The sequence below is a fragment of the Macaca nemestrina genome, chromosome 1, assembly GCF_043159975.1.
Source record: "Macaca nemestrina isolate mMacNem1 chromosome 1, mMacNem.hap1, whole genome shotgun sequence".
NCBI classification, from domain to species: domain Eukaryota; kingdom Metazoa; phylum Chordata; class Mammalia; order Primates; family Cercopithecidae; genus Macaca; species Macaca nemestrina.
In genome coordinates, this window is record NC_092125.1 from 179,720,697 (window position 1) to 179,738,534 (window position 17,838).

Sequence of the window (17,838 nt, forward strand, 5' to 3'; positions counted from 1 at the left end):
CAGCCTCCCAAGTAGCTGGGATTACAGGCATGCACCACCACACCCAGCTAATTTTTTGTATTTTTAGTAGAGATGGGATTTCACCATATTGGTCAGGCTGGTCTTGAACTTCTGACCTTGTGATCCGCCCACCTCAGCCTCCCAAAGTGCTGGGATTACAGGTGTGAGCCACTGTGCCTGGCCCCCCATCGTGGCTTCTAGCTGGTGGTTGACTATTTCTGTAGTCAGAGCCCTCCCCAGGGGACATGGATCTGAAACCTTCCAGGGCAGAGACAGAACTGGGACCATCCCTAACAAAACCTGGGGCCTGCAACTCCCCTTAGCACTGGGAGTGGAGCAATAAATAAAACACCCTCTTCTCTCAAGAAGTCATGGTTTAGTGCGGGGAATAGACAAGTAAACAGAAAACTACCATTTCCTAAATGAAGTCCAGAGGCGGAGTGTGTGTGGGGGCTACCAGAGCAGGGAGAAGGGGAAGCTTATTCTGATTAGAGAAGTCAAGAGGACTTCACTGAGGAAGTGATTTCTATGCTGAAACCAGAAAGACGGCAAGCAGTCAGCTGACCAAAGTGGGGCTAGTGTACTGGTGGAAGGAAGCACGTGGCCAAAGGCCCAGAAGCCAGAGATAGCATGGCTCATTGGAGAAACTGAAAGAAGAATCATAGAGCTCAGAGTTGGAAAGTGTTTTAAAACACAACCAAGACTTTGTTTTGTTTTGTTTTTAATAATTGAGAGGGGGTTTCCTTGTTCTGTCACCAGGCTGGAGGGCAGTGGTGTGATCATAGCTCACTGCAGCCTCAAACTACTGGGCTCAAGCCATCCTCTCACCTCAGCCAGGGTAGTTAGGACTACAGGTGTGCCACCCAAACCCAGCAAATTTTGTGACTGTTATAGTGTCTCCTTATGTTGTCCAGGCTGGTCTTAAACTCCTGACCTCAAACAATACTTCCTTGGCCTCTCAAAATGCTGGGATTATGCGAATAAGCCACCATGCCCAGCCCCCAACTTCTTAAAGTAATCAGGGCCGATTTTCCCTACCATGTGTCACATTTATTTATTTATGAGACAGAGTCTCGCTCTGTTGTCCAGGCTGGAGTGTAGTGGCACAATCTCGGTTCACTGCAACCTCTGCCTCCCAGGTTCAAGCAATTCTCCTGCTTCAGCCTCCTGAGTAGCTGGGATTACAAGTGTGTGCCACCACACCCAGCTAATTTTTGTGTTTTCGGTAGAGATGGGTTTCGCCATGTTGGCCAGCTGGTCTCGAATTCCTGACCTCAGGTGATCCGCCCACCTTGGCCTCTGAAAGTGCTGGGATTACAGGCGTGAGCCACCGTGCCACTCTTTTCTTTACCTGCTGGTGCAGTGGTATGAGAAGCCAAAAATGCTTACGTGGCAGTTACAGCTTCCAATTCAGCGGAACTGTACCTGGAGTGGAAGTGTTCTCTCTCCTCCTTCCCTACTTCCCTGGGACCAGGATCTCCAACCAAGCAGAACTTGTGAGGCAGGAGGCACACATTCTATGTGTGTAGGTTTCACTGAAAGTGCTAGTAAGAAGTGCTACCCCTTGGTTTGCAAATCTATAGGTATTTAGAACAAAGTACCATTATAAATAATTGATAAACCATTGGTTTAGTGTATGTACTCCGTGCTGGAAGACAATGCCTCAATCTCCTGAGTGTTTTCCCCAAGCTGGAGCCCTAACTGTGCCTTTAACAAGCCATTCCACCATCCTATTAGGCCACCTACTGTTGGATGACTGAGTCACATGGTAAGACCAGTGGGTAAGACCCATGGTTTTGTGTCACTGTTGCATGTTCTTTACAATTAAATTGGTCCCTTAGTCCAAAGCAATGTTGTGCAGGTAATCATCACAGGATCTCTAAGCAAGAGGACTTCGCTTTCCTCTAACAAGAGGGAAGGGACTACTTCTGCCACCACCACCTTTCCCTTGAAAGATTCAAGAGAAACTGGAAATGAGGGATGGTCAAGTCTTAGGCTTTCCCACCCAAATATCCTCATCCCAGTTCTCAGGTTCCCATTCATTTTCTGACAATGCCCCAGCTTTGATGGAGGAGACCTACAGAGGCTGTGCATTCAGTCTTCATTGAAACTTTGCCACCCTTACAATTAGATCTTGGGCCTGATTTTCAGTCCAGTCTTTCTCAAGGCTATAGAAGAATAAGAATCTTCAAAACTTCCATAGAGGCTCTCTAGCTTTCACAAAGTGCCTCAAGTTGACAGTTGGCTGTTCTAACTCTGCCATTTTATTTTCAAGGTTTCCAATGGAGTTAAGAAAACCCAGTTAATTCCATAGTCCTTATAATTACCATTGTCCTCTTAATGTTCCAGTGCCACAGCCACTAGCTAACTTAGCACCTTATCTTCTACTTGCACCTTATCCCAATCAACTGTAGACAGACACCTTAGTAATTGTAATGCCATTCTATTCTAAGTGTTATCATACCACCACCACCACCCTCCTTCCCTCTGCCCTTAACACCAGCAATATATTTGTTGTTGCCATGTGACTGGTGAGCCGTTCAGTTGCAAAATGCCAACCTAAGGTTTTATTTTCTGGGGCCACTTTTGGTACCAACATGCCTTCATATTGGTTCCTCATATGAGTAGTTTATTGGCAAGTATGAATCCAAGGACCAGGAGTGAAGGACAGGCATTGTAAATCAGGGAAGGAAGGAGACCTATTGTGAATATGCATTATCAAATGCGTCACTTCCAAAGGCATTTGGTTGCTTAATCCTGCTAGGTAGTTTGAAAGCTATATGAAAAGGCGCCTGAGGGGAAAAACAGGAAAAGCATATATTCATCAATTGTTGACCCCATTGGTCAGAGATTTGCCTCGTGAGAGATTAACAACTCTCTACCTCTACACTTCTGGGATGCACCTGTCTGGGTGCTGAGTAGTTCCAGCAAGGTCCCATGACCTCATAGCATCAAGAAACAAGCCTTGAAGCAGAAGGTGAGAAGCCTGAGGCATAGACTGGAGGCAAAACTCAGTCAGGTTATATCTGCTGACGCTGGAATAAGATGAGTGGCGGTGAAATAAGCAGCAGGCCAGGCCAAGATGATCTGAAATGGGACATAAGAGGTGGCTGATATACTAGCACAGCTGAATTCATGAACTGAGATTCATTCCTGGTACATATTCAACCAAAAGTGCCCTGCGCATGCTCTAAACCTCAGCTTTCTCTTTGTAAAATGAGGATCACCCTAAGATAGCAGGATTATTCTGATAATTAGAGATCCTGCATGTACAAAGCCTGATCATGATAATCTTGAGGAAAAAAAATACACTATATATGGCTACTATTAGACGTAAAGTCAGGCCGGGCGCGGTGGCTCAAGCCTGTAATCCCAGCACTTTGGGAGGCCGAGACGGGCGGATCATGAGGTCAGGAGATCGAGACCATCCTGGCTAACAAGGTGAAACCCCATCTCTACTAAAAATACAAAAAATTAGCCGGGCGTGGTGGCAGGCGCCTGTAGTCCCAGCTACTCGGGAGGCTGAGGCAGGAGAATGGCGTGAACCCGGGAGCTGGAGCTTGCAGTGAGCTGAGATCGCGCCACTGCACTCCAGCCTGGGCCACAGAGCCAGACTCGGTCTCAAAAAACAAACAAACAAACAAAAAAAAGACGTAAAGTCTTTCCGATTGCTCACTTACTTGGGGTGTTCATATGAACAGACATCACGCTTTCGATCACTCATTCAGAATGTAATTGACTCATGCAACTTCTCACTGGTGAAATTTTTATGGCCAAAAGAAACTGAGGGACTGGTAACGCAGGTGACTTATTTTTTGTCTTTCACAGTCGTCTTCCATTACCCGATTTTATATTTCCATAGCAAAAGAGGTATAAACACACAGTAAGAAAACCCTAAACTCGAGAATTTTCTGCGTTCCCTGGAGCAAGGCCAGCCAAAGTAGTCACACTCAGCGACCCCACCACTCCGCCCTCGCCTGTCTCTTTAAGAACCCGAGACTCACCCTCGGGAGAAGGGAGGGAGGGAGCGGGCTCTGAGCGCCGCAGCACGCAGGTGTCTCTGGGAGCTGCTGCCTCTTTAAGGAGGCGGGGCTCTTCCCGGAGGAGGCGGGGAAGTTCCACCCCCCGGATCTCCGGCTTCCGGCAACTGGGCTGGACCGAAACCGGCGCGGAGCAACTGAGCCCCGAGGTTTCCCGGGACCCGGGGGACGCCTAGCCCCGCGAGGTGAGGCGGCCGGGTTTGCGGGACCAGTACGGGGCTAAGGGGGCTCAGGATCTCCTGCTCGCCGGGGCCGCCGTAGCCCAGCTTCTCTCCCTGAAACACTGCCTCTGCTTCGCGGTGTCCCGGGCTGCAGGGTCCCCGACACCCCATTGCCTACTAATTGCCTGACTCCGCGCTAGGCACCTTACACGCACTGTCCCATTTAATGACCCCCGCACTGTGTGACTAGGTACCATTATGCACCCATTTTACAGATGAGGAAACTGAGGCCGCGGGGAGCGCGCACACAGCAGAGAAGCAGCAGAATCGGGAATCAAACCCAGCTCTGTCTGACCCCAGAGCCTGTGCCCTTAACCACTGGCTAGGCTGAACTGCCTTTGTTCTTCACTGTCCCCATCATCTCTTTCAAACCTCAGCCTCATCCTTTCTCATCGTTACATCTCTAGGCTGCACCTGGTCTCTAAACATTTACACAGTGAGTTGAGATTCATTCCTGGTACATACACAACCAAATAAGGTTGGAACCTTTGGACCCCCGGGGTTAGTTTCTTTGTAACAATTTTAATATTTAATAATACCTGACGCTTAGTGGTTATCTTTATATAAACCTATTAAACCCCACTGAAAAGGGAGGCAAGGTAAAGTGATAACATTTCTAATACTGAAATAAGATTTGTTTGCAGATACTTTATACTGTTATCCTATTACGTTTACCTGTTTTTTTTTTCTTTTAGACCCCTGCAAATTTTCTTCCTCACAACTGGGAGAAGATTCACTGGCCGAATGGCAGCAGTAGATGACTTGCAATTTGAAGGTATATCAGTTGGGTGCCCACCTTTATATTCATGATTACTATTTCCACAGTTACAGCAAGTACTTTCATTGCTATACTGCCTCACACATTGAAGGATATTATTTCAAACATCTTTGGGGCTGGTTAGCCACATCCAGGTATTTTCCGTTTGTCCACACCAGCTGTTTTTGTTTTTTTGCCAGATAATCCTTCAGATTGGTAACAAGTATCATAAATTTAGTACAGTGATTACAGAAAATGTTTATACAGTTCCTGCTTTAGTTCAGAAAACATTTATTGAGCACTTACTTTGTGCTTAGAACCGTACTAGATACTGGAGATAAAAAGATGAAGAAGTTTATCCACTGGTGGAGTAGATAAAAATGTAAAAAGATCATTAGGATGAAATGTGATCAGATCATTCCCTCATTGAATCAGTAAATATCTCCTGATTGTGACCAGGAATCGGGCAATTGTTCTAGTTATCAGAGATAGAAGAGTGAACAAAGTAGTCAGTTTCCTTCTTTGTGAAGCTCTCAGTCTAGTGAGGGGGACATTTATTTATTAAATGATCATTTAAATATATACCTACAAACTATGAAAGTGCTAGAGGAAAAGTTCAAGGAGATATTAGAACTCATAACCCAGAGCCTGACTTAGGCTGGGTATTGATGAACACTCTGTTTGTTTGTTTGTTTTGACGGAGTCTCGCTCTGTCACCCAGGTTGGAGTGCAGTGGCGTGATCTCGGCTCCCTGCAACCTCTGCCTCCCGGGTTCAAATGATTCTTCTGCCTCAGCCTTCTGAGTAGCTGGGACTACAGGTGCCCGCCACCACACCCGGCTAATTTTTGTATACAGACATGAGCCACCATGCCTGGCCTAAGAGTGATTTTTATCCTGTGATTTCTATTTTCTTTTTTCCTTTTTTTTTTTTGAGACATATTATCTCTCTGTCACACAGGCCAGAGTGCAGTGGTGCGATCTCGGCTCACTGCAACCTTTGCCTCCCGGGTTCAAGTGATTCTCCTATCTCAGCTTCCAGAGTAGCTGGGATTACAAGGCATACGCCACCACAGCCGGCTAATTTTTGTATTTTTAGTAGAGACAGCATTTCATCATGTTGGCCAGGCTGGTCTTGAACTCCTGACCTCAGATGATCTGCCTGCCTCAACCTCCCAAAGTGCTGGGATTACAGGCATGAGTCACTGTGCCCGGCTGATTCCACTTTCATTTTTTTTTTTTTTTTTTTTTGAGACGGAGTCTCGCTCTGTCACCCAGGCTGGAGTGCAGTGGCCGGATCTCAGCTCACTGCAAGCTCCGCCTCCCGGGTTCACGCCATTCTCCGGCCTCAGCCTCCCGAGTAGCTGGGACTACAGGCGCCCGCCACCTCGCCCGGCTAGTTTTTTTTGTATTTCTTAATAGAGACGGGGTTTCACCATGTTAGCCAGGATGGTCTCGATCTCCTGACCTCGTGATCCGCCCGTCTCGGCCTCCCAAAGTGCTGGGATTACAGGCTTGAGCCACCGCGCCTGGCCCCACTTTCATTTTTGTTCCCATATTTTCTGTAGTGATTATGTAGACTTACTGGAAAAAATAACTTTCATTAATATTTTTTGGACTTGAATCAAGAGAAGTTTAGGACTTAGGTTATATTCCTAATTCTCCCAAAAGTATTCAAAATAAATGTTACTCTACCCATGATACAGATGAAAACACTGAGGTTTAGAGAAGTTTAGTTGCTTACTTAGGCTTGTTTATTTAGTAAGTGGCTAGCTGAGCCAGGACCAAAATCTAGGTCTGACTCCAAATTCTGTTGTCTTCATAGTCATTTTTCTGTCAGATTGATCTGATGAGATTTTTTTTTTTTTCCAAAGCTTTTGCCTTTTGTATCAGGTAGGGTCTATAGCAAAGCTGAGGTTGTGACAGCTTGTCTTTAAATTGAAAATATAGCATTTCTAGTGTGGGTAAGGTTTCTGAGGCCCTTGTGCTCTAATTGATTTCAGAATTTGGCAATGCAGCCACTTCTCTGGCAGCAAACCCAGATGCCACCACAGTAAACATTGAGGATCCTGGTGAAACCCCAAAACATCAGCCAGGACCCCCAAGAGGCTCAGGAAGAGAAGAAGATGATGAGTTACTGGGAAATGATGACTCTGACAAAACTGAGGTTTGAACTTGTCTTTGAGATCTTTTTTGAACAATTTTAAAAACTTGTTTATGTGCTTATTCACTGTCTACTGTGTGCCAGGTATAGTGTCAGGCAGTGACAGCTCAGAGATAAATGACACATGGCCTCTTCCTTGGTGGGGGAAACAAGCAAGCAGACTGTTATTATTTGTAAGTACGCTGGTGGAAGGGAATACTCGGGTAGTGAGCAGAGAGCCTAGCTTATGGAATGCGGGACTCCCATGCTCAGTATTTTCTAATATTGGAGTAGGAAAGAACCTTCATGGCCCCCTGTCTTAGCGTCTCTCCCAAGATATTCCTGGCTGTGTAGGAAGGATAACACTTGGAGCCAGGCGTGGTGGCTCACGCCTGTAATCCCAGCATTTTGGGAGGCTGAGGCAGGCAGATCACTTGAGCCCAGGAGTTGGAGACCAGCCTGGGCAACATGGTGAAACTCCTCCTCTACAAAAAATACAAAATATTAGCCAAGCATGGTGGTACACACCTGTAGTCCCAGCTACTCGGGAAGCTAAGGTGGGAGGATTGCTTGAGCTTGGGAAGTGGAGGTTTCAGTGAGCTGAGATTGCACCACTACATTCTAGCCTGGGCAACAGAGTGAGACCCTGCCTCTGGAAAAAAGAAAGATTGAAAACCCTTGCTTGAATACCTCCAGGAATGGGCTGCTGTTTACCACCATGTAAGGCAGTTGCTGCCATTGTCGACTTTAATTGTGAAAATGTTTTTCTTAATTTTTTTTTCTTCAACTTTTAAGTTCAGGGGTCATGTGCAGGAGGTACAGGTTTGTTACATAGGTAAACATGTGCCACAGTGGTTTGCTGCACAGATGACCCCATCACCTAGGTATTAAGCCTAGCATCCATTAGCTATTCTTCCTGATGCTCTCCCTCCCTTGTGTCCGTGTATTCTCACCATTCAGCTCCCACTTATAAGTGAGAAGATGTGGTGTTTGGTTTTCTGTTCCTGTGTTAGTTTGCTAAGGATAATGGCTTCCAACTCCATCCATGTCTCTGCAAAGGACATTATCTCATTCCTTTTTATGGCTGCATAGTATTCCATGGTTGTATCTATATACACACACACACACACACACACACACACATATATATATCATATTTTCTTTATCCAGTCTATCATTGATGGCCTTTTAGGTTGATTCCGTATCTTTGCTATTGTAAATAGTGCTGCAGTGAGTGTATATGTGCATGTATCTTTATAATGGAATGATTTATATTCCTTTGGGTATATACCCAGTAATGGGATTGCTGGGTCAAATAATATTTCTGCCTCTAGGTCTTTGAGGAATTGCCGCACTGTCTTCCACAATGGTTGAACTAATTTACACTCCGACCAACAGTGTAAAAGCATTCCCTTTTCTCTGCAACTTCATCAGCATCTGTTGTTTCTTGACTTTTTAATAATCACCATTCTGACTGGCATGATATGGTGTCTCATTGTGGTTTTGATTTGCATTTCTCAAATCAAGATATTGAGCTTTCTTTCATATGTTTGTTGGCCACATGTATGTCTTTTAAGAAGTATCTGTTCATGTCCCTTGCCCACTTTTTAATGGAGTTGTTTTTTTCTTGTAAATTTGCTTAAGTACCTTGTAGACTCTGGATATTAGACCTTTGTTAGATGGATAGATTGCAAAAATTTTCTCCCATTCTGTAGGTTGTCTGTTCTGTCTGAAGATTGTTTCTTTTGCTGTGCAGAAGCTCTTTAGTTTAATTAGATCCCATTTGTCAATTTTTGCTTTTGTTGCAATTGCTTTTGGTGTTTTCTTCATGAAATCTTTGCCCATGCCTCTGTCCTGATTGGTATTCCCTAGATTTTCTTTTCTTTCTTTCTTTTTTTTTTTTTTGAAATGGAGTCTTGCTTTGTCACCCAAGCTGGAGTGCAGGGGTGTGATCTTGGCTCACTGCAACCTCCACCTCCTGGGTTCAAGCGATTCTCCTGCCTCAGCCTCCCGAGCAGCTGGGACTACAGGCGTGCACCACCACACCCAACTAATTTTTGTATTTTTAGTAGAGGCGGGGTTTCACCATATTGGCCAGACTGGTCTCGAACTCCTGACCTCGTGATCCACCCATCTTGGCCTCCCAAAAGGCTGGGATTACAGGCATGAGCCACCACACCCAGCTGGTATTCCCTAGATTTTCTTCCAGGGTTTTTTTAGTTTTGGGTTTTCCATTTAAGTCTTTAATCCACCTTGAGTTGATTTTTGCATATCATATAAGGAAGGGGTCCAGTTTCAATTTTCTGCATATAGCTAGCCAGTTCTTTCAGCACTATTTATTGAACAGGGAATCCTTTCCCCATTGCTTGTTTTTGTCAGATTTGTTGAAGATCAGATGGTTAGAGGCGTGCATTCTTATTTCTGAGTTCTCTATTCTGTTCCCTTGGTCTATGTGTCTGTTCTTGTACCAGTACCATGCTGTTTTGGTTACTGTAGCCTTGTAGTTTAAAGTCAGGTAGCATGATGCCTCCAGCTTTGTTCTTTTTGCTTAGGATTATCTTGACTATTTGGGCTCTCTTTTGCTTCCATATGAATTTTAAAATAGTTTTTTTCTAAGTCTGTGAAGAATGTCAATGGTAGTTCAGTGGGAGTGGCATTGAATCTATAAATTACTTTGGGCAGTATGCCATTTGCACAATATTGATTCTTCCTAACTATGATCATGGAATGTTTTCTCATTTGATTATTTCTTTGAGCGGTGGTTCATAGTTCTCTTTGAAGAGGTCCGTTACTTCCCTTGTTAGCTATATTCCTAGGCATTTTATTCTTTTTGTAGCAGTTCATTCATACAAAAGAATGAGAGTTCATTCACAATTTGGCCCTCTGCTTGCCTGTTGTCGGTGTATAGGAATACTAGCAATTTTTGCACATTGATTTTGTATCCTGAGACTTTGCTGAAGTTGCTTATCAGCTTAAGAAGCTTTGGGGCTGAGACCATGGGGTTTTTTAGATATAGGAACATGTCATCTTGCAAACAAAGGTGATTTGACTTACTCTCTTCCTATTTGAATACCCTTTATTTCTTTCTTTTACCTGATTGCCCTGGCCAGAACTTCTAATATTATTGAATAGGAGTGATAAGAGAGGGCATCCATGTCTTGTGCTGGTTTTCAAGGGGAATGCTTTCCTTGGTTGTGGGGGGTGGGTGTTCCTTTGTCTCCATGCTGCTCCTTGGTGAGCCATCGCCCCACCCTGCTTTTCTTCATTCTCCATGGGTCGAGCTACTTGCCTAGTCAGTCCCAGTGCAAGAACCTGGATATTTCATTTGAAGATGCTGGATTCATTCAACGCTTTCACTCCTCTCTGTGAGTACTGCGGACCACAGCTGCTTCTAATCGGCCATCCATTTTCCTTTATAATGAACAAAAAATATCTGCCTATAGCACCTGCCCTTGTCCTGCAAAGCAGCTCAGTGTTCACCTGTACTTTTTGCTGTATGAATTCCCTTCATACAGCAAAAAGATGACAGGCATAATTCCTGGCATTGGGCCTGCATTCTGCCACCAGAGAGCTGTGTTATTGGGATAGGTGTGGCCCTCCTCGTGTGCCTCTTCTCAATTGGAATTTTTTTTTTTTTGGTCAGAGTAGTAATATTTTTAGTACTTTAGAGTGAGTCAATATATCAGATTTTTGAGAATTCAGGTGGCAATAGTAGGGAGGATTGTGGATGGATTGGGGAGGAAGGGATATTTACACTGCTGGGTGCAGTGGCTCATGCTTGTAATCCCAGTGCTTTGGGAGGCTGAGGTGGGAGGATCACTTGAGCCCAAGAGTTTGAGACCAGCCCGGGCAAAATAATGAGACTCTGTCTCTACAAAAATTAAAAAATCAGCTGGGCATAGTGGTGCATGCGTGTAGTCCCAGCTACTTGGGAGGCTGAGGTGGGAAGATTGCTTGAGCCCAAGGGTTCAAGGCTGCAGTGAGCTATGATTGCGCCAATGCACGCCAGCCTGGGAAACAGAGTGAGATGCCATCTAAAAAAAAAAAAAAAAGCATAAAGATATTTACACTGACTGCCTTCTGTATGTGTTGTATGTATGTATATGTATTTATTATTGTACATAATTCTATATACTATTGAATCTAGATAAGGGAACTAAGCCTGACAAGAGTCTAGTGATTTGCCAAAGCTCCCCTCAGTGGCGGGGGGCAGGATTTGAACCCTTTTGGTGTGACTTCAAAACCAATGCTTGTTTTTCGAATCAGGCTGGGAGTTGTGAATTGGCTATTTCAGAGTTAGTTACTGAATGCAGAAGAGCCTATTGTTTCAAATGTTTTGATTTTCCATTAGATCATATCCCTCCTGCACCCCCACGCAGCTGGAATTAAGAAATTGCTTATGTGTTCGTTATGTTTTATTTTATTTCTGACAGTTACTTGCTGGACAGAAGAAAAGCTCGCCCTTCTGGACATTTGAATACTACCAAACATTCTTTGATGTGGACACCTACCAGGTTTGGAAACCAATTTCACCTTCGCTTTTACGTGTAATAGAGAATTGTTTCTTTAATGGTTGAACAACCAAATAATGTGAAAGCCTTTATATGCTGGAAATGGTCTCACAAAAGTAAAGGGTTACTAGCATTTGAAAATACTGTCATAAAAGCTCTAATGACTGAGTTTCAGTTTTGTAGTAGTTGAATTTATTAAAGTTAAAAAACTTCAGTAGAATTACTGCTATCTTGTTTTCCAGGTCTTTGACAGAATTAAAGGGTCTCTTTTGCCAATACCCGGGAAAAACTTTGTGAGGTTATATATCCGCAGCAATCCAGATCTCTATGGTATGTGTAGTACTGATTTGTTTACCATATTTCAGTTGACTTGGGTGAGTGTGAGGGTTGCCTGGAAACGTGGAGGACTGCACTATTGGTGGGGCATGCCATGTTTTATTTGACTCTTCTGAACTTCAGTAGCAACTCTTGGAAATAATTTTGGAGAAATACAATTATGTGTTATATTAGTGCCATGTCGTCATTACAAGTACTAGTATATCTTTCAAAGGTCTTTAAATGGGGCTGGGTGCAGTGGCTCATGCCTATAATGCCAGCAGTTTGGAAGGCTGAGATGGGAGGATCACCAGAGACTAGGAGTTTGAGACCAGTCTGGGCAACATAGCAAGACCCTGTCTCTGCTGAAGGCTGGGTTGGCACAGTGGCTCCTGCCTGTAATCCCAACACTTTGGGAGGCCGAGGCAGCAGAATTGCTTGAGCCCAGTAGTTTGAAACCAGCCTGGGCAACATAAGGAGACCCTGTCTCAACTAAAAAATAAAAATAAAAATAATTAAAAAAAAAATTCTTCAAATGACATTACAACTTGAGACAAATTTAGTCACTTTGACTAAGTGGAGGTTGGCCCATTTGATGTTGGAGGAGAAGGTATTCTCACACTTTTTCATTGATATGCTGAGTTCCAGCTCTGCCCTCAGATGAGCTGGCTCCTTTTAGGATTTGGTTACCAGCAGGTGGAAGTCTGAAACAGGATTGGGCCAGGGATGGTTGTCATCCCTGACCTTAATGCTGTCTGAGAAAAACTCAGAGGTCCACCCCATACTCCTGAGGAAAAGGCCCCAACAGTGGCCTGTGTTTGAGGGGAGAAGAGAGTGCTGTCCGTGTGCCAGGTGCTATACCAGAGACTGTGTGTGTACTTGATCATATCTCATTCTTGCAACAACCCTTGCAAAGTATCCCCACTTTTCAAATGAGGAAGCCGATGCTCAGTGAGGATCATTGATATATATGCTGAATCCGAAATGATAAATAGTAAAGCAGTCATATATGTTGATTTTAAATATGGACTCTAGGGAGCCTGGTGTGAAAACCATTGCATTGGCCCATGCTTTTCATCTGAGGGTTGTCAAGCGGGTGTCGCTGTCTATCTCATTCATTCTTACTTGTAGCCTGAGAACATCCTGAGGGGCAGGCTCTGTGTGTCAGTGTCTTTAGTGCCTGGCAGAGGCCTTGGCACACAGCAGGTGCTCAAACAATTTTTAGCACCTTATTTTATGCTAGGCCCTGCGCTAGAGGCTGAGGATTTAAAGATAAGGCCATAGTCCCGAGCCCCAGTGAGGAAGAAGAGAGAACACTAACATCTGTTGAATACCTTATAAGTGCCAAGCGTGGAGATAAGCACTATTTTAGTATTTTATGCTATTTTATTTCCTATACTCCAAGGTGGCCTTATCTTACAAAAGAGAAAACTGAGGTTAAGGAGATAACTTGCTCGTAGTTACAGAGTTAGCAATAATAATGGCAAACACACATATAGTGCTTATTATGTGCCAGACACTATTATTAGGGCAGTACTTATATTAACTCATTTAATCCTTATGACAGATCCAACTTTATGAGGCAGATACTATTATTATGCCCATTTTATAGATGAGGACACTGAGTCACACAGAGGTCCAGTAACTTGCCTAAGATTATACAGCTAATAAGTGCTGGGCTCAATTTTCAAATCAACACTGTAGCTCATAATCCATTTTTTCATCACTGTGCTATGCTGCCTCTCATGACAAAGCCAGGGCTTGAATCCAAGGCTTGCTTCTTTTCTGTGACACTAGTAGCCTCATTAGCTCATAGACATGGTTAAAAGAAGAAGGTACAATATAGGTGAAGTGTTTGACAGCAGAGAGGATTAGGTTTTGTTGTGGGTGGAGGTTAGAGGAAGGCAGTTAAGAAAAAGATGACAATTTGGCCGGGCGCGGTGGCTCAAGCCTGTAATCCCAGCACTTTGGGAGGCCGAGACGGGCGGATCACGAGGTCAGGAGATCGAGACCATCCTGGCTAACACGGTGAAACCGTGTCTCTACTAAAAAAATACAAAAAACTAGCCGAGCGAGATGGCGGGCGCCTGTAGTCCCAGCTACTCGGGAGGCTGAGGCAGGAGAATGGCATAAACCCAGGAGGCAGAGCTTGTAGTGAGCTGAGATCTGGCCACTGCACTCCAGCCTGGGCCACAGAGCGAGACTCCGTCGCAAAAAAAAAAGAAAAAGAAAAAGATGACAATTTACAGAGTGTAAGGAAAAGATTGATAACTTTGACTGAATTTCAACTAAAATTTAAAATTTCTACACAACAAAATAAACCATAAACAAAGTAAAAAAATAAACCACAGACCAGGGGACATACTTCCAATGCATGTAACTAACAAACAGTGAGAAACAAGAATATATGTCAAACTCCCACAAATTACAAGAATAATAACAAGCAACTCTGGAGAAAAAATGGCCAATAAATATATGAAAAGATGCTTAGCCCTGCCTGCAACCAGGGAAATAAAAAGTAAAATAAGATTATTTATGCTCATCATTTTAGTAAACATATACAATTTGGCTTGTCTTCGTTTATTCATTCAATTCATTCAACAAACATTGAGCTCTTACTGTTCTAATACTGGAGATACAGCAGTGAAAAGAGATAAAAATCTCTACCCTTAGGCAATTTGTAATGTACTGAGCTTAACAATAAGCAAAGAAAAGTAAAATATATAGTTTTCTAGTAATGAATGCTTAGGTGAAAATTTAAGAGCAGAGAGAAGAAGGACATGAAGTGTTTGTATAAATGTGTGAATTTGAAAATTTAAAAGGGTGAATTTTGAGTAATGACCTGAAGTAATTGGGAGTGATTTATGTAGCTAGATCTAAGGGAAGAGCACTTGAAACAGAAGGATCAGCAAGTGCAAAGGCCCTGAGGCAAGAGCTTGCCTAGTACGTTCAAAGAACAGCAAGAGGCTGCTGGCACTGGATGAGAGTGAACATGGGGACCTAGAAGGAGATGAGGTGAGAGAGACTGTGGAGGGGCAGGTAAGGTCTCATAAGTCACAGTGAGGACTTTGGCATTTGCTTGAATGCAAAGCCATCGGAGGGTTTGGACAGAGGAGTAACATACTTTTTTGTTTTTCGGGACAGGATCTTGCTCTGTTGCCCAGGCTGGAGTACGGTGGCACGATAATGGCTCACCGCAGCCTCAAAATCCCGGGCTCAAGCTATCCTCCCCAACCTCATCTTCATGAGTAGCTAGGACTACAGCCATGTGCCACCATGCCGGGCTAATGTTTGTATTTTTTGTAGAGACAGGGTCTCACTATGTTGCCCAGGCTGGCCTCAAACTCCTGGCCTCAAGCAGTCCTCCTGCCTCACCCTCCCAAAGTGCTGACCTTACGGGCATGAGCCACTGCACCAAGCCAGGAGTGACACACTCTAAGTCAGATTTCATGAACATTGATATTAAGTGTGGTCAAGGATATGGAGCAGTGGAAACTTTTGTATGGTGGGTATGTAACTGGTGGGCAGGTAATTGGTACACAAATTGGAGCAGTTTGAAGATGCTCATACCCTATAATTCAGCAGTTTCACTCCTAGGTAGATAATTTTAGAGGAATTCACATATATATGGGACAACATATAGAAGAATATTATTCACTGTAGCAGTATTGTTTGTAATAGCAAATATTTAGAAACAACCGAGATATCCATCAGCAGGAGAATGGACACATTATACTACTGTATTCATACATGGAATTCTGTAGCTTAAAAAAATGAACGCGAGCTAAAAGCATAAATATAGATAAATCTCAGCACAATGATTTTAAAAAGCATGTTGTGGAAGGATATAAATAGTATGACACCATTAAAAATATATATATATTTTTGAGATGGAGTCTCATTCTGGTACCCAGGCTGGAGTGGCAAAGGTGCACAACCTCCGCCTCCTGGGTTCAAGTGATTCTCCTGCCTCAGCCTTCCCAATTAGCTGGGACTACAGGCATGGGCCACCACACCCAGCTAATTTTTGTATTTTTAGTAGAGACGGAGTTTTACCATGTTGTTCAGGCTGATCTCGAACTCCTGACCTTAAATGATCTGTCTGCCTCGGCCTCCCAAAGTGCTGGGATTGTAGGTGTGAACCACCACGGCCGGCCTAAAAATATTTTTTAAAAGTGACATGATAGGTAACCAGTGTTTGTGTTATTCTTCGTGCTTTTCTATATGTTAGAAATTTCATAATATAAAAGTGCATAATATGAAATTTTAATTATAAATACAACCTAAATTAAGGCTCTCTCCCACCCCCATCCCATAATAAGAGTAGGAATTTGGCAAGAAACAGGGAGAAGGCAGTATGAAGCAACATGGCGGGTCCTGGGATGAGTGGGTGTCGTATGTCTCTGGAGTCCAGCCTTCTGCTGGGGGTAGCTGGAGAAGTTACAGAGCCCAGATCCTGGGGCCTTTTATATCAGCCTCAGGAATTAGGATTTTGTCCTTAAGCAGTGGAGGTTCACTGAAGAGTTGCAAACAGGGGAGAGGGATGATAATAGGAGGGGGACAGAAATGCTGAGGGCTGGGAAGGTTTTCTTGCTTGTGTCCAAGGATGAGCATTGGGCCACATAGAGGTGGTGGGTGCGCAGGTGTTGGACCTTTCAGGCCACCTGAAAATATTGTTTCTCCAACTGTTCCTGTGCCAGAGTTGTTAGGTAACTTAGAGCATGGGGCAGCTAGAGAATGCTAGACAAGTCTTCAAATTAGTATAAATATCTTCCCATACCAGCCTGCCTTTAAAAAAATTAATTAATTAATATTTTAGTGACAGGGTTTCATCATGTTGCCCAGGCTGGTCTTGAACTCCTGAGCTCAAGTGATCTGCCTGCCTCGGCCTCCCAAAGTGCTGGGATTATAGGTGTGAGCTAGGTGTGAGCCACTGCATTCTCCCCTGCCCCCATCATTTTTTTTTGAGATGAGGTCTTGCTGTGTTGCCAAGGCTGGAGTACAGTAGCTATTCAGAGGCATAATCATAGCTCCCTGCTGCCTCAAACTCCTAGCCTCAAGTGATCCTCTCACCTCAGTGTCCTGAGTAGCTGGGACTACAGGCTTATGCCACCAGGCCCAGTTCACAGGCTTCCTGTTGCCCTCAAGATAAATTCCTAACTCAACAGGGCTTCTAAGACCCCTCATGATCTGACTCTGGCCCATCTCTTCAATCTCTGGTTACTCCTGACCTGAAACTTGGCCTTGAACTGTTACCTCTTACTTCAGAGTCTCTGCTCCTGCTGTTCCCTCTTCCTGGACCTCTCTTCAGTCCTCACTTGGTGAACTCCTGTTCTTCTTTAGATCCCAGCTTACACATACCTTTCTCTAGGTTTTGCACCCTCCCTATCTGCTCCCATAGGCACCCTGTACTACCCTCTGAGATTAGATATTTTATTGACTGTCTCCCCGAAGTGCATGGATGCACTAGAGGCAGTGACTGTGTCTCTGTTCCACATCATCGTGTCCCCAGTAGAGGGTAGTGGGTACTTAGTAAATAATGACTGAGAGGACATGATATTCTTGGTTTTCTAGTTATATGGGTATCGTAAGTTAATATTTTGGCCACTTGTGGTCATATGCTTGGATGGTCTCAGCTCATCTATAACACATGGTCAGTTTTATTCATTCATTCAATAAAGCTTTTTGGCTATAGGGGTTTTGTGGTTTTTTTTTTTTTGTTTTTTGTTTTTTGTTTTTTTTGCCACTCTTATGTGTGGGCCCTCAGAATAACACTGTGAAATTTAGTCCTTGGCTACAGCAGAGAGCTTTCCGTCTAGTGAGTAAAGAGACAGTTTGTGGAGAGCTAATATT

At 43.9% G+C, this 17,838-nt stretch overlaps 1 protein-coding gene across 6 annotated transcripts in view; it reads left to right on the forward strand.

Annotated features, from left to right (window-relative positions):
• The first annotated feature begins 4,104 nt into the window (after window positions 1–4,104).
• Window positions 4,105–17,838, forward strand: part of LOC105495088 (Yip1 domain family member 1) — a 37,204-nt gene continuing 23,470 nt past the window's right edge. For 2 of the 6 annotated variants that reach the window (XR_011620703.1, XM_011764272.2), the window contains exons 1-6: window positions 4,105–4,225; window positions 4,477–4,697; window positions 4,957–5,036; window positions 7,020–7,183; window positions 11,593–11,673; window positions 11,913–12,000. Coding sequence is in view for 4 of the 6 variants with exons in the window: in XM_011764272.2 (XP_011762574.1) it covers window positions 5,006–5,036; window positions 7,020–7,183; window positions 11,593–11,673; window positions 11,913–12,000 (364 nt within the window). In the remaining 2 variants the exon portion in view is untranslated. The remainder of the gene's footprint in view (window positions 4,226–4,476; window positions 4,698–4,956; window positions 5,037–7,019; window positions 7,184–11,592; window positions 11,674–11,912; window positions 12,001–17,838) is intronic. The other 4 variants (XR_011620714.1, XM_011764274.3, XM_011764275.3 and 1 more) reach the window with 3 other exon arrangements.